This window comes from Aptenodytes patagonicus, chromosome 5 (assembly GCF_965638725.1).
Source record: "Aptenodytes patagonicus chromosome 5, bAptPat1.pri.cur, whole genome shotgun sequence".
NCBI classification, from domain to species: Eukaryota; Metazoa; Chordata; class Aves; order Sphenisciformes; family Spheniscidae; genus Aptenodytes; species Aptenodytes patagonicus.
The window spans coordinates 10,647,884-10,670,045 of NC_134953.1; the positions used below are offsets into that span (position 1 = coordinate 10,647,884).

At 51.7% G+C, this 22,162-nt stretch overlaps 2 protein-coding genes across 9 annotated transcripts; one reads left to right on the top strand and one right to left on the bottom strand.

The window, feature by feature from the left end:
* The first annotated feature begins 107 nt into the window (after nucleotides 1-107).
* Nucleotides 108-6,377, top strand: FBXL15 (F-box and leucine rich repeat protein 15). 6 transcript variants are annotated; one of them, XM_076338634.1, is made up of 4 exons: nucleotides 108-175; nucleotides 1,497-1,747; nucleotides 2,499-3,001; nucleotides 3,378-6,377. In XM_076338634.1, the coding sequence occupies exons 2-4, from the start codon at nucleotides 1,565-1,567 to the stop codon at nucleotides 3,565-3,567; spliced, it is 876 nt and encodes a 291-aa protein (XP_076194749.1). In that variant the 5' UTR covers nucleotides 108-175; nucleotides 1,497-1,564; the 3' UTR covers nucleotides 3,568-6,377. The 6 variants fall into 6 exon arrangements, with proteins under 6 accessions (XP_076194749.1, XP_076194747.1, XP_076194746.1 ...); XM_076338632.1 differs by lacking the exon at nucleotides 108-175 and adding an exon at nucleotides 620-685; XM_076338631.1 differs by lacking the exon at nucleotides 108-175 and adding an exon at nucleotides 642-685 and having other exon boundaries at nucleotides 1,588-1,747.
* Nucleotides 5,032-19,349, bottom strand: CUEDC2 (CUE domain containing 2). Of its 3 annotated transcripts, none has more exons than XM_076338637.1 (10): nucleotides 19,283-19,349; nucleotides 17,992-18,120; nucleotides 12,209-12,302; nucleotides 10,996-11,139; nucleotides 10,614-10,675; nucleotides 9,022-9,155; nucleotides 7,718-7,888; nucleotides 7,299-7,360; nucleotides 5,571-5,631; nucleotides 5,032-5,178 (listed from the first exon to the last, which is right to left on the bottom strand). In XM_076338637.1, the coding sequence occupies exons 3-10, from the start codon at nucleotides 12,280-12,282 to the stop codon at nucleotides 5,032-5,034; spliced, it is 855 nt and encodes a 284-aa protein (XP_076194752.1). In that variant the 5' UTR covers nucleotides 12,283-12,302; nucleotides 17,992-18,120; nucleotides 19,283-19,349. The 3 variants fall into 3 exon arrangements, with proteins under 3 accessions (XP_076194752.1, XP_076194754.1, XP_076194755.1); XM_076338639.1 differs by lacking the exon at nucleotides 19,283-19,349 and adding an exon at nucleotides 18,929-19,077; XM_076338640.1 differs by lacking the exons at nucleotides 17,992-18,120; nucleotides 19,283-19,349 and having other exon boundaries at nucleotides 10,996-11,092; nucleotides 12,209-12,266.
* Nucleotides 19,350-22,162: the final 2,813 nt, after the last annotated feature.

Below are 22,162 nucleotides of genomic sequence, written 5' to 3' on the forward strand. Positions count from 1 at the left end.
CCCGGCTCCGCGTGGTGCTGAACGGACAGCGCCGCCGCGCTGCGCATGCGCGAGGCCGCCCGCCGGGGGCAGGGGCGTGCGCTGGGGACCGGGGAGCTGGGGCAGCCGGTGTGCGCCGGGGACCTGAACCGGTGTGCACCGGGGAACCGGCGTAGCCGCGGGGCTGGAGCAACCGGTGTGCGCTGGGGAACTGGGATCGCGGGGAACTGGGGCGGCCGGTGTGCACCGGGGAGCTGGCGTGCCCTGGGGAACTGGGACAGGTGGTGCGCACGGGGGAGCTTGTGCGCACGGGGAGCTGGGGTACCGGGGCCGGTGTGGGCGCCGGTGTGGAGCAGCCTGCGGGAGCCGCTGGGGCACCGGTGGGACCAGTGACCGCCGGGCCCCGCTGGCCCGCTCGCAGCGCCGGAGTCGCGCTTCTCCGCCCGGTGCCCCGGCCTGGCAGGGCCGAGCACTCCCCGCCGCCCCGAGGGCTGCCGTTGTCCGGGGACTCCCCGCGCCCCCCGGCCGGTTCCCGGTAACCTGCGCCCTGCCGCCGGGGCGAGGTGAGGGGGCGGGGCCGGGGGCGGGGCGGTCGGGCGCGCGCACTTCCGCCAGCCGGCGTGACGTCGCGCCCGGACGCCGGCGTCGGGGGCGGGGTCAGGCGCAGCTGTATGGAGCGGCCGGGGGAGCCCCGGCGGGGCGGCAGGTAGCGGGCCGGGCCGGGGGGAGGCTGGGGCAGGGCTGCCGCCTCGCCATGGGGCCCTGCGGGGGGTGGGGGCGATGCAGGCCCCGGTGGGGCCGCTGCGGCGGCGGGGCAGCTCGGGAACCGGGCCCGGGGGCGGCTCTGGGGCCGAACGGGGCCCCGTGGGGCGGGGGGGGAAGGGAATGGCCGCGGGCGAAGTCCCCCTCTCCAGCTGCCGGTTCTGCCGGGGCCGAGTCTAACCGCGGCCTCCAGCCGCAGCTCGGGGGGCTCCGGGCTGACGGCACCCCTCTGCTCCTACCTCGGCTCCTGCCCTTCCCCTCGGCGGCCGGGGCTGCGGCCTCATCTCCGCGGAGATGCTGCGTCCCCGCTCCTCGGGGGAAGCCCTCTCTGGGGGGGAGCCTGGAGCCTTGTTGCTCCCCACGGGAAGGAGCAGGTGCCTGCCCTCTCCCCCTCGCGAGGTGCCCGAGTGGCTCGGCGCTGGATGCAGGGGACTCGCTGCCAGGTAGGGCAGCTTAGACATGAAAGCCAGGCACAGCTACCGTGTGGGTGGCGTGGTAATGCTGCAGCAGTCACTTGCTGCTTTGCTGCGGGACAGGGACTCCTTAAGCAGCCGGTGGAAAGCCCCACCCGAGCTCTCCTGGAGGGCAGCGCAGGCGGGTGGACTCGGATGCCTAAGCAGTGAACGTCCCAGGCTGGGGAGGCGGTGACGCAGGTGGCAGGTGCGTGCCCTGCTGATGGCTAGCCAAGGGGTTTTACCCTGTGGGCTGACTGTGGGAGACGTCGCTGAGTCTTTCTTCCTGGCTGTTCCTCCTAGAGGCACCCGGCAGTAGGTGTGAGGTGATCTAGCCTGGCTCCCACCGTAGCCTGGCTCCCTGGCGTCTGATGATGAGTTTGACCCCCTCCAGGGGATGCCTCCTGGACCTGCCCTGGGAAGACATCTTGGTTCCACATATCCTCTGTCATCTGCCACTGCAGCAGCTCCTGAGCCTGCAGAGGGTCAGCAAGTCGTTCCAGTCTCTCATCCAGCTGTACCTGGCCAACATGCGCTGCTTTGACTCAAGCCAGGTATTGGATGGCTCTGAGGCTGGGGGAGACACAGATGTCCTACTGCTCTGGAGCTAGCAGGGGAGCATGTGACTACGTGGGGAAAAGAAACCCCTGGCAAGGAGGCTGGTTTCTGCTCAGGAGCTCAGGTTAATGGCTCAGGTGTCAGACTGGACAGATGGGCTCAGGGAGGAGAGGCAGTGATTCAGGGCCCAGCAATGCCAGCGTCTTTAGCAAGAGGCCTTGGGAGAAGTGAGCCTGGAAGCTCCACCCAGGCCATTATGGGGCACTGGCTGGCAGAAAGACAAGCCAGCTCCGGAGTGGCATGGCCTGTCAGTCCTCGCGGAGGTTGTGCAATAGGGTAGTTCTGACGGGAGATAACTCTGTGCCTGGTCTTCAGGGAAAGCTTGTGCTGGCCCTGGGAGACACTGCCTGCGACTTGGAAAGACAGGAGTAGCTGCTGTTCTGTGAGGACACAGAGTGGCCTAGCAAAGAGTTTTTGGAGAGCGGAGGTGTGGCGCTCATCACGAGTGTATAAATGCAGGGGCGATGATGGGGGATGGGGAAGCCACAGCATCTTCTAGCCTGTGGCAATAGCCTTGGCACGAGGGGAAGAGAGCCTGATGGCAGGGTTTGCCCTAGGATGAGGAGAGGGGGTGGCTTTGGTCACCACTGTCACAGTGGAAGAGAGGAGGGGAGAGAGTATTTGGTGAGGATCAGGCTGGTCTGAAACCCTGGGGGATGCCTCATTCTTCCTGGGTTCCCCACGCAGATCGGACCTGCCATCCCTCGAGCTGCTTTCGTTAACCTGCTGAAGGACAACGAAGTACTGCAGCAGCTGGCGCTCCAGAACTGCTCCGACTGGCTGACGGACAGGGAGCTGCTCCCAGTCATCGGGCAGAACCACCACCTGCACCAGATCCAGCTGAAGGGCTGCGCCCAGCTCAGCCGCCACGCGCTGGTGGCCATCTCGCTGAGCTGCCCCAACCTGCGCCGGCTCTCCCTGGCTCACTGTGAGTGGGTGGACAGCCTGTCCCTGCGCAGCCTGGCTGACCACTGCAAGGTGCTGGAGGCTGTGGACCTGACGGCCTGTCGCCAGCTGAAGGACGAGGCCATCTGCTACCTGGTGCAGAAGTGCAGCAAGCTCAAGTCTCTGTCGCTGGCTGTCAATGCCAATGTTGGCGATGTGGCGGTTGAGGAGATTGCCAAGTGCTGCCCCGAGCTGGAGCACCTGGACCTCACGGGGTGTCTGCGAGTCAAGAATGACTCCATCAGGTACTGAGCAACGCAGGGAGCCGGGGTGGGGTTGGCAGGTGTCTGGGGTGGGGAGAGGAGGAGCACTAGAGAGAAAAGTCGGACTTCTTCATGCTGAAAGCAATGAGACCTCAGTCTGGGGGAGAAGCTACTAGAAGGCCCTTCAGGAGAGGCACTGTGTTCTACTAACAGCAAATTCCCCAGCATGTCACGGATGGTAGGTCTGGAATCTGACCATGTCCCTTGAGTTTCTCTCAGACCACCAGGGTGCTGCTCCCAAAGGATGGTGTGTGTGTGGCACAGTCATGAGCACTGGGCTGCTGGGAGTAGATAAGAGGGTGAGTGGTGCACTCGAGAGTCCTGGCTTGCAACCTGCATGTGCTCTCTTTCTTGGCAGGGTCCTGGCTGAGTACTGTCCCAAGCTGCGCTCGCTGAAGGTGAAGCACTGCCATAATGTGGCCGAGTCCAGCCTGAGCATCCTCCGAAGCCGTGGGGTGGAGCTGGATGTGGAGCCTCCGCTGCAGAGGGCTCTCGTTCTCCTGCAGGACGTGGTTGGCTTCGCCCCTTTCATCAACCTCCAGATCTAGAACTGCTGCTGCTGGGGAGGGGGGGACTGACGTGACGCTGGGATGCCGGAACCGGCTGCTGCAGAGACGTGCAGAGGGAGAGGTTGGTCCCATTGGCGAGGCTGGCCCGAGTGGGCTCACTCTTTCCTCTGGGGCTGTTTAGCAGCCACTGGGTGTTCGTGAGTGGGCTTTGTTGGTGCCTCTGGGGAAAGTAACTCCCTCTGCAGTGGCATGGAGAGAGCGAGTGACTTGCAGGAACACCATGGTGCTAAACAGGCCTTGGCCAGGCCAGCTAATAGATAGGATTTATTATTTGTTGTATTTTAAATCTCTAAGTGGCAGCTGTCCAGAGAGCAGGAGAGTGTTTGATGGGGACTGTCCCTTGGGGTGGATGTGCAGGGCATGCCAGCAGAGCTGTTGGGAACAAACCAGGCCAGCTGGAGCAGAAAGGAGAAAAGCTCCCAGCCCTCCTCTTGGGAGAGGGCAGGCCCCTCTGGGAGGAGGGCAGAGTGAGCCCAGCTCCAGCCCACGGCCACTGTCCAGCCTGGCACCAAAGGGCTGGCATGGCCCTGGTGCAGGCAGCGTGTCTGTCCAGGCCATGGGCGCTAGTTTAGGCTAGCGCAAGGCAGGAGTTGTTTTCAGGGGGAACATGCTCCTTCCTAACTGCAGTTTCACTGATGGAAAAGCACCAAACCTAGCTGCGCTGTCACTGAAAGCAGTTGGTCATTGCCATTTGTTTCTTCCAGCTTCTGACTTAACATTTCAGTAGTGCCCAGGCCTGCTACTATATCCTGCTCCATGTTGTGTGGCTGGAGCTTTGGCACTCAACAGCGGTTAAGAAACGGCAGTAGCCCTGGTCATGCTGTCAGCTGGAGTTTATGGAGTACTGCAGGTTGTGTTGGCGGGGAGAGCCTAGCTCTGATCTGGAGTTCAGCCTCAGCCCTTGTGGGTGGTTAACCTAGGTGGTTAACCAAACAGCAGCTGCATCTTGTGGTGAAGGTGATGGAGAGTAATTAGGGGAAGAGAGGATGACCCTGCTCCTATCTTTGGCCCCAGGAGGGACTGGAGGTGGTGTCTTTAAAGCATGTGCATGCTCTGGCTGAACTACACACCAACTCACATCACCTTTATTAACACTGGCACTCAATTTAAAGCAACAGTGCACACAGACTTGTAAAAAGCTTGCTGCAAAAGCACAAGCCACATCTTAGATCTAAAAATGTCCCATGCAAGGAGTAGCTGAGAACACAGTGGCTCTCCAGGGCCTGGGCAGTGTGCCCCTGGGGGCAGAGGGACAGCTACACAAGGAGGGAAGGCTCCTCCTTGTCAACCGGGTTAGTTGAGGAAGCTGAAAGCGGTGTCCTGTCTCCCAGGTTAGTTCCAGTTAGTGACAGGTGGAAGAGTCCCCTCATCCCTAGGGCCCCATGTCCATCCTGCTGTGCCTGGCCAGCAAGGTGGAGGCTGAAGAGCAGGAGGACCTGGCCGTCAGTGGAACTTGTACTTCCTGGCTGGTTTGAGGCTGATGTAGGTTCTCTTCATCTCCTCGCTCTCAGGCTTCTTGATGTCTTTGTACCTCTCTCCCTTTGTACTCACCACCTGGTTATCAATATAGCGGATCAGCTTCTTGGGAGCCTGGAGAGGAAAGACATTAACACGAAGTGCACCGACAGCCACACTGCTAGGGAAAGGGAGGGGACAAGCAGAAGGAGAGCTGTGCTCTGGGGGGCAGGTGCAGGAAGACTGGGGTGGGCTGCTTTAGCCATCCTTTGTGTTGGGAATCTTGGCCAAAACTGGGAAGGAAGCTGTCTGACGGGGGGGAGCAGGAGCCATGCTAGTCAGGAATGGTAGGAACTGACAGACCCTGCAGCACCTTAGCTAAGCTAATCTTCCCTCTTTGCTGACTAGCAGCTCTGTGAACAGTCTTGCCTTGGGACTGCCCCTTTGCATTTTGGACTTGCAGCCTGATTTTTAAACCTTGTAGCCAAAGGACATTCAAACTGCTGGTGAGGTGGGACTGTTCTTACCTCTTTGGGTGGAGCTGGCCGATGTGTTTTCTGATCGTCTGCACTATCCACCATCATGTATCTGAAACACAAGAAGCATTTAGTGAACACGGTAACGTGCATTGCCTGGGGCTATTCACAGCCTATGTCCTTTCTCCCCTGGCTGGTTTGTGGCTGTGCGATGTGTCCTACTTGCCTAGATTGCAGCTAGGAGCACTTAACATTCCCCTGTGGATGAAATGGGCAAGAAGTGTGCCATCCTTGTGGTGAGAATCCAGCAGGATTCTCCTGGAGTAGTAGCCTTAGCTGTATGTGAAGGGTACTGAAAACTCAGGCTGTTGAGAATGTCGATAGCCCCTGCAGAACTGAGATGCTGAGGTCTGGTGTGCTCTGCCATTGGGGCAGCTTTGCTCCTTCCCAGCCCAAGTGATAGCAGCCAAAGGAGACAGAGGTGAGGTTACAGGACCAAGCTGTCTGCTTCTGCCCTGAAGAGATGGTGTTCCTTTCACACTCCACCTACTACTTGACTACGAAACAGGTCTGTGCTGGAAGCAACTTCATAAAAGCATCACCTCATTCCCTGTGTGACTGAGACATCAGGGCCCAAGCATTTGCTTGCTGTACTGCTGAGTTACTACTCTTGAGACTTTGGTGCTGGTTTAGTAGGTGGACAGCACAGCTGACCATGACTGCTCCCTCAGTAATTAGTATAGTTGTTCCTGTGTATCTTCAGCTATGGTGATCTGCTCTCTGTACCTGTGCTTGAGTGATGTTTAAAGTACAGGATGTTGCCAAAATGTCATTAAAGTGAAGTTCCCAGAAATGTAACTAGCAGCTGGTGCTTTTTTTGTTCCCTTGCGTGTTACTCTGAAACAAGCCTGCACAGGAGATAGGCAAGGACAGGGATTGCTAATTCTGCCTGGATGCCATTCTTTATCTTCCTTAAATGCCTTGCTTTATCTTCCCTAGCCCATCGGCTGTTTATTTTGTCACTGGGGAAGGATGTAAAGTGGTGGAAAAGACGTGGCTGGATAGACACGTGGAATTTGCGTGCCCGCAGGAGGATACTCATGAAAGCTGAGATCTTAAAGCAGATCGATGAAACCACAGTGTGGGTTCTCCTATTGAGAATTAAATGCTTTTGGAAATGAATAAAGGTAAACCAATCTAAAGCCACTTTCATTCCCAAGAAGTCCATAGGGGGACTTCAGAGAGGTTTCTTTAAATGCATTGAATTCACACCTTCAGCAACTGAGGTTTAATCTTCCCAGTGTTGCTGTACAGGCAGTCTCTTAAAGATATCTTTAGCCTTGTTTGGACTGTCTCCAAGGATGGAGGAATGAATGAGTTGCTGTAGTTCTACAAGTCACCACGTGTTACCTGAGCTGCAGCATGATGTTTGTGCCTTGAACCTTTAACCGGGACCTCAGCTGACAGTACTGTGATTTATGCTATACCTGCAGGAGGCTGAAACCTCACACGCAGCCAGTGCTGTGACTCAGCTGGTGCAGGTAGCCTGTTTCTGTGCCAGAGCTCTAAAAGAAACCCAAACCTGTTTTCTCCCACCTGATGATTATATTTGTGCTTAGATGTGTTCAGCTATACCCAGATCAGCTTCACGGCATCCTTACTAAGCATCGTACACCCTAAGTTCTTTATAGACCACATTGTCATTCTGACCTTCCCCAAACTGCCACCTCCTCCTCTACTGGGAGCAGAGTAAGGGGTTCTTTGCTCCTGGGTACTTACTTCTGTAGGATAACCTGTTTTAGTTCCTCGTGGTTGGGCGCTCTGCGTGGCCGTGCTAGTTCCTGGGAGGAGACAAGGTGGGTGCATGAGTAGCGCAACACGTGGGATGTACAGCTTCCCCCCCCCCCCCCCCGGCTAGCCTGGTGAGCCCAGCTGCTGGTGCAGCACTCCAGCCCCTGTGGGAAGGGGGGTGCCAGCCACAGTTCCGCTGGGGTGCTGGCTCGGCTGTGGGCACAGCCTGTATTCAGAGAGCCAAGGGACGGAGAGGGGCTGTTGCTCTGGGTGATTCCCCTGGCTCATTGGCGGAGAAAATTCCTGCGGTCAAAGCTTCTGCTTGCAGCAGACAGCTGGGACACCTGTGTGTCCCCGAGCTCTGCCCTGCTCCTTGGCCCGCTGCCACCCAGCTCAGAGTACAGTACCTTCACACTCGCACCTGCTGGGCCAATTTCCACCTTCTCCTCCACAATTAACTGCACTGCCTCCTCCAAGTTCCCCAAGGCCATGGTGAGTGCCTTCTCCGCCTGGCTCATGGTACAGGCTGGGAACATCTCCAGTAGCAGCTCCACCCCATCCTTCAAGTCATCGCCTTCCTAGTTGGAGCAAGAGAGACAGAGGTAAGTTGGGGATGTAGTAAGGAGCAGGCTATTGAAAAGGGCCTCTCTGGTTTTGCATTGTCAGGAAATTCAGCTTGCCCTTAGCTGAAGGCTTACTCTCCTTGCAAGCGTGACTAAACGCCATTCCTGAAGCTAACAGGGGGATTGTACCTTTGCAAGGAAAAAGCATTACTCTTCCTTAATCTCCTCCCCCTGTATTTCAACTTTCTTTGAAGTAGGGCTGCTGTGAACTGGCTCATCTGTGTGGCCATGCTATGTGTCTCCTTAGGAGTGAGCTTTCTGGACACTGTGGTACGAGTGCTTGAACTCCCCCTCACCTTGTGAAGTTGTATGTTCTTTGATCAGAAAGGGAAGGGACTGCTAAACCCGTGGCTACATCAAAAGAAAGCGCAGCAGCAGCATTTGCTAGAAGGCTGTGGACACAGAATGGCTGAGCTGCAGAGCAGGAAGAGATCAGTACTGGAGAAACAGCAAGCAGAGCGTGGGGGAAGGAGGTGGGGGGATCTGCCAGGTGCTGCAATGCCTGTAGCACAGGTCATGCTGAATGGTGCTGCAGGATGAGGACCGCTGGGCCGATGACTCGGTGCTGTATAGCTCAGTAAGTGCACAGCACAGGTCACTGAGGGTGGGACCGGCGTCTTCAGGACTGACACCCAGACATGACTGCTTCCTATGCAGATACTGCATGATAGCTGGGGAGGGAAATGGCGATCCAGCTCAAACTGTGGACTGAGGCTAGGGGACCAGGGTGAAGCGGGGTGGAGCCTGGCTAGTGCTGCAGAGGCATCCCCACGGTGCTGCTGTGGGATCTCCGAGGGCACTGGGACAGGCTTTCTCAACCATTGCTCTGGCTTATCCTTTCCAGTGGCTGGAAAGGATGAGCCAGAGCGATGGCTCATACTCTTCTCTCAGCACATAATTTTCTTTTTCCACTTACTGACAGTTTTGCTCAGGCCATACAATGGAGGAGATCACAGACACCAGTGATGCTGTGTCACAGCCTATGCTGTGGTTCCTTCCAGAGCCAGAAAATGCCCTCGGGTGGTGCTGGTAGCCTTGTGCTGGGTGACTGTCCCCAGTGCTCCTGCTCCTCTGCGGGGTGCTCATACCTGGGCCCCGGCTCCGTCTGTTGGAGTGCACAGCCTTTCCCCGTTGCAAGCTCCGGCTCCAGGCTCCTGGCCCTTGGTCAGGTCTCCAGAGGGTGCTTCACTCCCGCTTTCCACAGCCTTTTGGCCAGGTTTTTCTTAAAGACATAGTGATATCTTCTGAGGAACAGTCCCACTAAGGCTAGAGCTCTGTGCTTTCTGTTGGCATTAGATTGCTAGTGCATTGTGTGCCAAAGCAAATCCCTTCTTAACTGACAAGACTGGGAACCACTACTGGTCCCCCTGCCCTCAGCGGGGACAGCTACAGCTCTGCTCACACTGACCTGAAGGAAGGCAGTGCTAGCGCACACTGGAGTGCCCGAGCGCTGCATTTCCAGGCCTTACTGGGCATGGGCTGCTTGCGAATTCAGTTCTACCTGTCAATTCTTGGCCCGCTAGCGCTTTGGCTGTGGATACTTATGGTATTTTTGTTACATTTCTAAGAATTCCCTGGTGCTTGCTCTAACTTTGAACTTAAGGCGTGGTTTTGATTTTAAATTTGGGAATACACTCCGGTAGTCCCCGGGCTGTATGTGAGCCAGCACATCCTGTGATCAGGTTACTCTGATGCACCTCTCTCTACAGGCTCTTTCTGTGCCACTGCAAGAAGAATCATTTCACCTCTGTTCTGTCCTCTCTGAAACTGGGATGGTGCTGTCCTTCCACTCTCTGGCTATATCAGAATCTTCAAAGGGTAGGATGCAGGGGACCAGAGCAGTAGGTTTTGTCAAGTTCAAGAAAGCAGCAAGTAAGATAAGACAGGACTGCCTGTTCTATGCTCTGTAGCCTTCTGGCTCCTGTTAAGGCAGCAGTGATGTTGCTAGATAAGCAAACCCCAGGCTGGTGTGTCCCGAAAGGTTTAATATCCAGGCACTTCACCCATCTGTTCTTTAGCGGTAAGTACCTTTGGGGCTGATTAATATAGCAATCCAGCTGATCTGGGAATGCTGAGGTTAGAAAGGGCCATTGGGATAGTGTGGTCTTCTGCAGTCCTGCATGGTGCAGGCTAGAGCACATCATTGCTGATTTTGGGTACGTGCCAGGGTTCACGGGTGAATGGGAAGTGAGCTTTGAGGATGCTCAAAGTCTAGAAGTGATACACATAATCAGCTGGATTCTCTATTTAATGATGCACCTGACATGGGCTGCCCAGTGGTAGTGTCGCTTAGGCAGACGGCTATCAGAAGCAGGCAGAAATCCTCACTTTCAGAATTAACCTACAGTAGAATTTCAACAAGCAGCCCTGTCTCTGCTATATCTTCCTTATTACTCTGGATTTGATCTCAACAGAGGTATCTGGAGATCTGGTCCAGTGTTCTTCATCATAGTGTCTTGGACAGTATTCCATATGACTCAAACCTCCCAAGTATTAATATAAAAACCCCAACTGAACATTACAAAAAACCGTTGTCAACCAATTCAGGCTACCCTATGAGATCCTAACAGTAGCAAACAAGATTCTATTTTATCCTGTGACATTGCTCAACTCCAAACAATAATACTGAAAATATGTGCAGAATATACTTTCTTGTGCTGAAATGGTCTGTGTAACTCACCTTTGTTGCGAGCTTCACCAAGCTTTTCTGAGAGGGAGAACATCATTTCACAAACATCCCCACTGCAAGAGACAGAAGCTGTGTGTAATTACTGTGAGGAATAAAAGTAGTAGCTTATCCTACTTGGCTACCTCTTTTTAGAAAGACAAGGCTTGATGGGAAGCCCAATAAGATAAACTGGTATTTCAGATGGCCAAGGATCTACTTGCAAACTATACCGGGATTAGCATTTGTGTATTCAGGCAAAGCCTGACTTAGTCATAATGGTTTGGTACTAATACCTCTTCGAGTAGGTAGAACAAAAGAATTTATGGTACTTAGGGGCTTGGGTCCAGTCCCCCAGTGCATGGCACGCACACACAAAGCAGTAACATTCACATACCTGTGGATTTCTGCAAAACCAGGAATATATGCCTCCATCATTTCCACAAAGGTGTCCATGTCAAAGGTCTCCTCAGAGGACTCTGGTGAGCCCAGCTCTTCCAGGACACCCGTGATATAAGAGAAGAAAACATCATCCATCCCACTGGAGACAGAGAGCACACAGGACGTGGCAGCAGGGTCAACAGGCGCATTTTTTCTCTCTCTCCATCCCCATTCCCCCTAACCTTGTGTCTTTCTAATAGAGCAGCAGAAGGACCTATGTGGACTGTATCTTATGGGCAGATCCCACCAGTAAAGCCAGGTAGCAGTGGTTGAGTGGGAAGCATTTACAGATAAAATACTGCACGCTGTCCTCCTTCCTGGGCAGCACTGAACAAAAGCCGCAGCGTGTGCCTAGAAGCTGTGCTGCTGTAGGTGCTTCACCTGAGCTAAGCAAAATATTCCAAGTGCTCAAACCCTGACTTTTCTATGCTGACTGGTGTTTCAGGTGAGATCATTATAGAATCATTAAGGTTGGAAAAGACCTCTAAGATCATCAAGTCCAACCGTCAACCCAACACCACCATGTCCACTAAACCATGTCCCTAAGTGCCTCATCTACACGTCTTTTAAATACCTCCAGGGATGGTGACTCAACCACTTCCCTGGGCAGCCTCTTCCAATGTTTAACCACTCTTTCAGTAAAGACATTTTTCATCATGTCATGTCCAAAATCATATTCTGTCAAGTGGCAATTCCTATGGGATGCAGTGTTTTCTGCTTGCTGCTCTCCACACTTGTGTCACTGCTGCCCCTGTCTGGGATACCAGCTGCTGTGTTCTAGCCTCAAGGTGGCTGTATCTCTGCATGCAGGCAGAGTTCAAAATAGGGAGAGCCCTGACATAGCATTATGCTGCTCAGAAAGCCCTTTGGGAGCACTGTGGAATGAAGGGAATCCCATATTCTCATGTGTATTACGGGACAGGAAATTAATCATCTTGGTCGTCAAAGAAATGACATTGCTAGATTGCAATGCTAAACGATAGCTGTTCAAGCGTTCCCATCAGAGCCTGTGCAAATTACCTGCATCCTGGATCTGACTTAAGGAAAAGCAACACAAAGCACAGGAAAGCTACAGAGCTCCACTTGGAGTTCAGTATAATGTGCAGAGGGACAATTAATGCAGAGTTCAGGCTAGAACAACGATATTGAATCTTTCTTTCTCAACATACCTGAGGTCTGCAGCAGGGATGTGGGACTGGATGAAGCATGTCAGTGTGTCTCGAATGATTCTTTCAAGCTCCATGTCTCTCTCAACCTTTTTCTCTGAAAAAGAGGAGGAAAAGGAAAACGCCGCGTAATTTCAAAGGCAAGAAGTAGATCAAAATATCAACAAGATCAAAAGATAGGTATGGTATAGGCGAGTGTGCTCTTCCCATCAGAACAATTCATAAAGTCCTCCAATGTGTCTTGTCATCCCTTGGTAACAGCAGGCAAAGATATCACCAAAAAGTATGAGGATCCACTGGAAATACCAGCCCAAAGCAGCCCAATCTCTCGGGCCTCTCCTGCTCGTGTTGATGCTGGCAGTACGCAGCTGTATTGTACATTTAAAATGTCCCCTCCAGGAAGCAAAGCTGGAAATGCAGATGTGTCCAGCTGCAGGACCTCAGAGACACCTCCTGAGCTGGAACACTGTGCTGTCCGGCGAGGAAGCAGTGGGTAGTGTGGGTTTGCACGCTCACTGCAGAAAGGGGTGGACTTTCCAGCTAAGAGCATTCGCAGTGATGCTTGGACTCAAAAAGGAGTGGGAGGAAGGGTAACGTCTCCTAAAGAAAGGACAACCTAGAGTGTATTTTACAGGGAAATACCAAGCAGGGCACAGACAGCTAGTCTGCCAGCCAAAATATCAAAGGTCTCCAGGTCAGGCATGGACTGCCAGTGGAATCCTGCCCAAACAGGAGCCTGTTGTTGTGCTCGGTAAATGAGCCATTCTGCAGACGACGCAGCTGCAACAAGGGGCACTTGATAACCCAAAACTCAGGGGAGTTCTAAGAATCACAGAGATCCTACAGAAGGAATGGCAGAGGGGGGCTGCCCACAAGCCCTCCTTCAGCTATCAGTACTGGGCCTGGACTGAACGGGGTGGAGAAAAGCCGTTCCTTAACCATTCCTTCCCCCTGGGGTCTACAAAGCTGCTGGGTGGACAAACTCCTGGTGTAAGCATTGAGTTCTTCCCAAGGAAGGAAACTAGCCCTGTGTATAGACAAACTGATGTGGTCATCAGCTAGAGAGCTTCCAAAGGTCATGATGCTCCCACCAGTGCAGCTCCCTCATTCCAACCACACCAGGACCTGACCAGGTCTGTTTGACACAGACCTTGTGGAGCAGTTGTGTGGGTTGCTGAGAGACGATTCCCATGTTCCCATAGGAATCAAAAAGGTTTGGCATTTCCTGAGATGAGACTTCCAGAGCCAGCAGGATATAAACAAAAACACCCCACGGCACTCAGCACTGCTCTTGCAGGACCTAGAGAGAACCAAAGCCCAGCAGCCTGTTGGCAGGTCCATCTGCAGCCCTGGGGCCCGTTCAAGCTCTGCGCTGCACTTGGCCACCATTGCAGGTGCCAAGACCACACATGCACTCCTCTGTTGGTGGCTGGCTCGGGGAGCACACCCAAGCCAGCCAGACCTGCCTCTGGCTATGGTCACACTGAGGCTCTAGTGACTTGACTCTCGATATTGAGGGAGAAAGCTGTGACACAGGCTTCTGCAAAAGTGCTCTGCTGGGTATATGGCATCCCACACTGCATCTCCCTGCAGTGATTCCCCATCAAATAGGCCCAGTCTGGGCTCTTCTGCTCTTCAGGGCTTTGAACGAATCCAGGTTTTGCTACCTGAAGGACCATCCCTTACTGAATCCCTGTGTCAGTGCCATTCCCTTGGGGCAGTAGGGAGACAAATACGGAAAGAACCTCACAGCAGCGGGACACGAACAGTGAGACACACTCGTATAGAAGAACTGCCCCAATTTTCACTGTGTTCAAAGCTAAACACAAAAGCCATCTAATCACCTAAACTTTCCTGCAGCTACTATTAGTATCAACCCTCCCACTGATCTAGATCCGGTAACTAAAAAAGAACACAAACCTTCTTTACGTGTGCCTCTCACTTGGGGAAATGAACAATGAATTAGAAATGCTGTACCACTATATGACCAACATACATGTATTCAAACACAGCACATGCAGAAACAGCCAGGGGAAGGCATCATCAGAAAGGATTATTTGTTTGCTGTTTCTGTCTTAAGCTAAAAAATTTCTTTGCCTCCTGTAATTTCAATTAGAAAATTCTCATTTCACAGCATTAGAGGAAAACAAGAGTCCAAACTTTTTCAGGTAGGAGCTCTTCACGCAAACACCCCAAGTGAGCTCCTGAGCTCCTGTGCTGCTTTTATTTTTCAGCCTCACAAGGATCCTTTGTTTGCATTTTTCTCACTTTTGCAGATGTCATGGCCTGCAAGTGTGGAAGCTGTCTGTAAAAACAACCATGTGTAAAAACACCTTCCTGCTGCCCATTTGTTGTTTCTGTATGTTTTGTGTGTTCTCTGGTGGTGTGACAGAACCAAGTTTATCTTTGTCATCTTTGCAACATACCCAGAAAAGAAGATGAGCTTTGTTCTATCCTTCTCAGACATCAAAAAGCCAATTATAAGACTTTGAATCTCACTGTTGGCAAGAATACTGTCCTAAGCAGCACGTTTTCCCCCATTTTAAGCTGAATCTGCAATACTGGCAACCACCAAGCCCCCTGAACTTGCAAGTACAAGAAAAGTAATTTTCTTTTTTACAGAAATCGGGGAGGGGAAATCCACATATAGCAGTGAAAATGTTCTTACTACAGTCACTACTATCAAGAAGAATGCTTATTTCCTTCTTACTCAGGCTTCATGACATCCTGGGAACTGGAAGTCTTAACAGATTTTGTCCATTTCCATGAAACAGGCCAATATTCTGTAAGATAACTGTATAGTAACCAATAACGTTTCCTGACAACCCAATTACCTGAACAACAGAGCACAATTCACCATGTCAAAGGCACTTTTGTGAGGTCCATAAATTAGCTGCCGGTAATTTATTCTGATCAATAGAACAGGCAAAGTCACTCATCTCCTTAATCAAAGGCACTTGCAGGCAAGTGTCAGACTGGGACAAGAGAAACGCCGAAAAAAATAATTCAGCAACAGGAGTATCGTAGCTACGGCCAGTCACTAACTGGTCTTGAATCCATTCCCCAACCTCTGACAACCACAAGAAATGCTGGTGTGAAGTGTCTGAAAATATTCAGGTATTCTCCTGTGGAGCTACCATGCTGTATCTGGACAAAAGCTATTTCCTTGTGTCTATGAGAGGAAAGAAGGCAGCAGGTTTTAACCATTGGGTATAAATTCTCTCCGGCATCTCAGACAAATCCATCCACCAGCACAGTCGGATTTAAGGTTTACATCCAGAGAAGGCAAGCTGCCACCTTTAGCCTGCCTTTGAAGAAAGGAAACCCTTTAAATGACAAAAGCACAGTCTTACACTGAAGGATAGAAAGCAGCTAGGTGATCAAGTATTTCTTCAAGGGTCAGCCATCGCCCTTTCACCTGAAGAACCCATCCCAGTCCTATAAAACCAGAGGCACCAAGAGAGACAAAAGCACTTGCATTTGACCATTTATTGCCATGGGCGAGAGATTTTACTCCCTGGTAAACAATCCTTACAAAACTTAACATCTGGGGGATCTGTAGTGCACAATCGGTCTTGGCCGAACGAGGCTTGTGGAAGACAAGTCCTGAAGGTCCTCCGGCCTTTCAAATTTGCTGGGTATTTTCTTGAAATAGAGGGAGCTAATTAAAAACCTATGTACAAACATTTTAAAATGGGTTCTTCAAGGAATAAACTGATGTTGCTGCATATTCCTCCCCAGCCAAATTTAGAATTACATAACTCAGGACACCAAAACACCTTATGCATTATACCTTCAAATGCCACATTTTTTCTAGTGGTGACCTGCAATAGTTAAGGGGGAGATTTACTAGAAGGGCTTATCCTATGTGCACAGTTTTGCGGAGGAGTGATTTATAATGCACGGAATGATCTAAAACCCAAAGGCAGGAGAAATCACTCTCCTGAGAGCTCAATTTTACTGAAAAGGTGTTACCATCGTTTTAAACTTCCAGCCTTAATTGCAATGTGGATTTTAAGATCACTTCAGTAGTTGTCAGCTGATTCAAACACATCTATGAAAGTCCTTCTGCATTTCTTGTCATTCTATTTCTTGTCATTATAATGTGGGCTCTGCTTAACATGTTGCACAGAATCTATTTTTTAAAACAGACGGTCAAGAATTGGTATTCCTATTGCTCTGCCCTCAGCTAGAGCCTCACAGTTTTGCACTGCCAGAACAAGAGACCTTCAACCCTTGGAAATGCCTGTCACTTTTCAGACAGTCTTTAAACACCGGGGTTTATTATTAAAGAGTGAGCAGTGGAGCACTGTGTGTCATCTCATTAAGACAGGCTTGGTTTGAAATATCAGGAGTGCTTACTTGATCCACATAATATCGCATGGCATACGTATTTCCTCACCTCAGACAGGGAAAAGCGGTATCAGTTCTCAAAATGTGAATGTGAAAGTTACTCATTTTCTGTAGATACTTTGGCCAGCAGCTCCACGGAGTTTGCCACCCTACTGTCTGTGTGAGAACCTAGTAATCTCCATCACCCTTGCATTTTCCTTCCTAACATGTTAATGTCAATCTTTTTTTTTTATAAACAGCTGCAGAAATAATACGCCTCTAAAAGTACCATTATCCTTGTGGTGTCTGAAACATCTGCTTATGCTATATTCAAGAAAAGTTGGCTTCTTTTTGTACAATTCATATGAATCTGCCTTCCTTAAAAAAAAAAAGGGTGAAAATCAGAAATGTTTGCATGCGGCTAGATCATTTCCGAAGGCTCTTTCAACTCAAATTTCAGTAATCATTCTCAAAGGGTCAATGTGATGGGACGGGAATGATTGATTGTGCCTTGGACTTTATATTAGCAAGATAGACTTGAGGAGAGCAATTCAGGAAAATATTTCTGAGCTAAGAGGAACTGCCATTCGGATGTATATCAACTTTTATGAGATCATAAATTTACCAATTACTTGAGGTTTCTGCAAGTGGAAGGAGATGGGTGTTGTACGCCTTGGATGTTTTTCAGAACAGGTTACAGAAAGTTTAGGTAAATCTGATCTGGCTGACGGATTGACTAAAATACCTTGAGAAGGTTCCTTTAGCTCAAGTTGTTGGTGGTGTTGGGTCGATGGTTGGACTCGATGATCTTAGAGGTCTTTTCCAACCTCAATGATTCTGTGATTCTATGATTCTAAGTTTCAGTAATTATTCTTAAGTGAATAAGTAATGGGACAGGGATGGTTCACTGTGCTGTCTCTGGAAACTTGTTATGAGAAAGCACAAAGCACGTCTCATGCAGCTCTGTGCGCGCGTGCGTGCGCCGGTGCTTGGGGAAGTGCGGCTCCCTGGGCTATAAGGAGCTCTCAGTGTAGCCTGTGACATACAGCCTCAGAGGAAATCTCTCAAAAGCCAGACCTGCAGGACAGGGAGCAAGCAACTGAGCTACTTTACCTCCTGAAACTTTGCTGGCTTAAAAGAAAACTTTCCAGGCTGAGTAACACCTTACAGACGTAATTTCAGTGCTCCCATTTTTTGTTTTGCTTGCTAAAGAAGTCCCTGAAAGGACTTTCACGGTGTGGTTGCTATAGGAAAGCAGGCTGAGGTCATTGTGCACGTTAACACAATTAACTGCTTAATGCTCTAACATTAAAATAAGGCTTTTGTTAATAACTTAGTCCCACTAAATTACAGTAATAGAAGATAGTAGTGCCAGTGGCCAGGCTCTTCCCTCCCCACAGATCTACGCTGGACAGCTGCACTTGGGTGGTGCTCTGCTGACAGGGGGCCCTTACCCGAGCAGAAGTGTTGCCTGTGTGAGGACCTCGGCGCACGGCCGGCGTTTACGAAGTCACTTCAGCGCCTGCAGAAGAGTCGACGGTCCATCCTATGACTGCTCGGCCCAAACCATGAACGAAGGAGTCCTTTATGGGAAAGGAAAGCTGAATTAGCTGGAGCGGGAGCACAACAGAATCACTTTCTGTATATTGGTGTCTTTACGCTTTATGTCACTTGTGACCGTTTCCCCCAACGCAAAGGGTACAGCTTTATTCTTTGGAATAAAATCTAGTATGTGAAAGGCTAACTTGGATGTGAGACCAGTGTACTTGTCAGCCTTCAAATTCACTGCCACGTTGGGAACTCTTTCAACATTTACAATTTCTGTAGCAAGGCCTGCAGCGGCCTCTGAACATCACCCACGTATTCCAAAAGCGCCGGTGGCCTCATCGCCGCTGTGAAGCAGGACTTGCTTCTGGTGGCTTTAACGAGACGGACCGGAAAGCGAGGGCTGGGTTTCCCTGCTGCCGCTCCCGCGTGCTGGTGGCACATCGCCAGGGCCAGGGCACCACGAAGCCCCACGCTGGGTAAGCGGCTGGTGTTTATCTTGAGCTGGAACCCTAGACCTCAGCTATGGGCTGAGGAACTTTGGGGCGTTATTCATTTTCGCCGCGTCTGTTCCCCCTCGCTAGCGGACAACAACTGTCTCAGGGGGGCTTGAGAGAATTTGGCAATGGAGAGCCCAAAACAAACTCTGCGAGCAGACCGAGCCCCACCTCAACACCATGCCCCCCTCTGCGCCCCTCACGGCGGCTGAATTTCTACGCCGCTTGCAAATCACGTTTGCTCACACCGCAGACGGCCGTGCGGTTACATCCCCCAGCCCTCGGCCTGCAGGCACGTCCCGGTCCCGGTCCCGGTCCCTCTCCCCGGGCAGCAGCCGGCTCCCCGCACCTGCCGGCGCGTCCCCGCGTCGCGGACCCGGGAATTCAGCCAAACGCCCGGATTGCTGTGGCTCCCCGAGGCGGCGCCGCCGCGACGGCGGGGGACGCCGGCCGCGACAGTGACAGGGGGCTGCAGGCTGGCTCCTCGCAGCCCGCCGGCAGCGCTGTCCCGGAGGCCGCCGCTGCTCCCCGGGTCCCGGCCCGCCGCCCGCTCCGCGCGGCCTGCCGGGGTCACCTCAGCCCCGGGGGGCCCCGCTCACCCGCCGCCCCCCCCCCCCCGCTCCCTCGCTCCCGGCGGCCGCGCGGAGGGAGGGGTCGGGCGCGCGGCGGCGGCGGCGGCGGCAGGGGTGGGGGCAGGGGTCACCTGATCGCCCGCGCGCCCCCGCCGCGGCCTCGCTCCCTCCCGGCGCAGGTCCCGCGCGGCGCGGTTGAAAGCGTCACGTGGCCGCGCCCGCCGCCAGTCATAGAGACGGGCGCGGGAGGGTAGAGCGGCTTCGTGCTGGCGGGCTCCCCGCGCCGCCATCTTGGTTGCGGGCAGGAGCCGCGAGGCGGCTTGCTCCTCGCCGCCGTGCTCGGCGCTTCCCGAGCCGCCCGCCGCGGAGGCCTGGAGGAGCTGGCGCGCCTGCCAAGCGTCGGTGTGCCCTGGGTAGCCCCTGCCAGTGTCCGGGCTGGGGCCCTGGGGCGAGCAGGGTACGGGGCGGCACCTGGGGCGAAGGCAGAGAGGAAAGAAAACATGGCACAGGGTGGCAGCCGCGAGTGTGCCCGGGCCTTGGCGGTACAGAAGTGTCTTTGCGGGGCCTGGGAACATGGCGGCGCTTTGCGGAGTCACCCTGGTAAAGACTAAGTTAAATTCTCCTCCCTGCCAAGCACAGGATGTGTTCCCTGATGAAAATAGCACGTTTTCAAGTGCTTGGGCAAGGCTGCCCAGCTACTTGGGGTGCTTCTCCCTAGCCAAAGCTCTCGTCAGGTGGAAATGCCATTTGGGGGACATTCCCCAAGCTGCTGCCTTTGCAAAAGTTGGGAGCTACATGCAGAGTCTCCTGGTTCTGTTTCCTCTTCTGCTAAAAAGCCTTCCCGCTCCACCCCGTGCTTGACTAGCCGCTGCTTATTCCTTCATTCTGGCGATTTGGAGGACTGCTGTATGTTAGGGCGGCCTCAGGCTCTTAGAGAAGTCGCAGCAGAGCCGCTCTGTGGGACAGGACTGCAGCTTTTGTCCTGCTCGCTGGCTGCAGTCCCCCTTCCCCAGTCAGGTGAGCTGCTTGTCGATTTACTTGGTTCTGACAATGACAGTAGGTGCTTCCTGGAGCAGCTTTGGAGAAGTAATTCCGTGATGCCACGTGCTTCTTCATAAAAATCCTAAAGTAGCAAGGCATAGTTGTTCTCTGACTCGTTCCACAGTAATGTGTTGCTAAATACCAAACAAATGAGCCTGATTCTACCTTTGGTGGTACTGGGAAAAATCCAGAGTAATGCCAGCTGGGTAAGGAACATCACTCCACACTCACTCCAGTGTCATTAAGAGCGGAGTCTGTTTCCATTGTTTATTTCCGTTTAAATGTATATACATTCCTCCCTTGACATTGTATGAATATACGTCATTGTAGGAGTATTCACTGTCTTTGAATTCTTCTGCTTTTGACTGGTTTTTGCTGCACTTATCCATATATTAACTGAAGCTAGTCAACTATGCTGCATTATCTGTCCTCCAATCTGTGGTTTTATCTTAGTTTGGGAAATAGTTTGAAAATCCCCCAACAAGTCTCCGATTTCTAGGATGGGTTTCAACTTGTGTGATCCCACTATATAAAGGACATGCTGAAAATGCAGCTGCTTCTGGGGCAGGTACGCAGTAAAAGCTGGATTACATCACAGTGAAGTGGAAGGAGAATTTTTGAAGAAAATGAAGCGGCACATGTAAAGCCCCTAGAAATGAACAATCTTTAAAGCTAAAAGAAACAATTGCAGTTACCTTGTCTGACCTAACTTCCCTCTTCAATTCTTGACAGAACTATAACAGAACTTCCTAAACTAATTTATGTTATGAGGTCATATGAGGTTCTACCAGCTTTTTCCACAGGTGGTTCATGGCACCCTATTTGTCAGCAGAATTTAAGGATTTATTTGTTTTGCCTCAGTCTGCTTTGTAGTTTCCTTAACTTGCTTGGAAATTTTGAGAGTTCTCAGATGCCATCAGTTCAGACTTTGTAAATCCCTACAAATCCTATGATTTGTAAATCATGGGTTTCAGAACAACAACAGACAGGACCTCTGTTTGTTTTCTTTTCTACTACAAATACTTTGAAGTTGAGCATCAATCTGGCTGATGATCAGGGCAGTCTATCCTGGGGGTAATGAAGGGAGGACCAAATCACACTGGGCTTCGAAGCAGAGGTCTGAGAAAATCTAAGTTAAAATGCCACTAAAATTCTCCTATAACTACTTAGACTTCTCTCTGTTAGCATACTTTGCTGCAATTTGATATTTCACCTTCCCACCTTACTCTAATCCAAAATGATTAAAGAGGGAGGTTCCTTTTTTTTTTCATTTACACTGATGGAAGGTGACCAGTATTGTAGTACTGGTAATAGATACCGGAACAAATATGGCATCTAATAGCTCCCCAATTTAAAGTTAAATTCAGAGGGTTTTGACCTAAAGCTCAACAAAAACTCCACAGGGATTCCCTATACAAACACACAAAACACACCCTTCACCGAGGGTCCAGGTGAAAGGGAGCGACATTGCAGGAAATTGTTCTTGGAGAGACCTTCTACTCGTCAGTCACAGGCTGCTGCTGCAAACCAGGGAGGTTAACGCACCATCTAATTATTTGGTGGGATTCATATTCTTTCATAAACGTGATGAATAATGCACGTGTGTTGAATCAAGCCAGGGGAAAATTGTTCCTTCTCCAGCTTGTTATTAACTCCTTGTTGTATAACGTGCTTGAAATAAGTTTGTTCTGTGGCATTTTAATATGTGGGTGGATGATATTTGTATGTGAGTAATTTTAACTGTTACACACGCTTCTCTTTTATGTTTGAATTGAGATTAGAGAACAAAAAGTATCCTTTCCACCTGGTTTTGCCCCCTGCTTAATGCAGGCATGTTCCCTACAATGGGTATTCTGCAGTTTTTGTCTGCTCTAGCTTTGAAAGGCTCCAGTGATGGGGCTTAATCTGAAGAAAGGAGCTCATTACTGGGATGTGTTTCTTGATATTCTGGCTTTATTTCTCATTTTTTT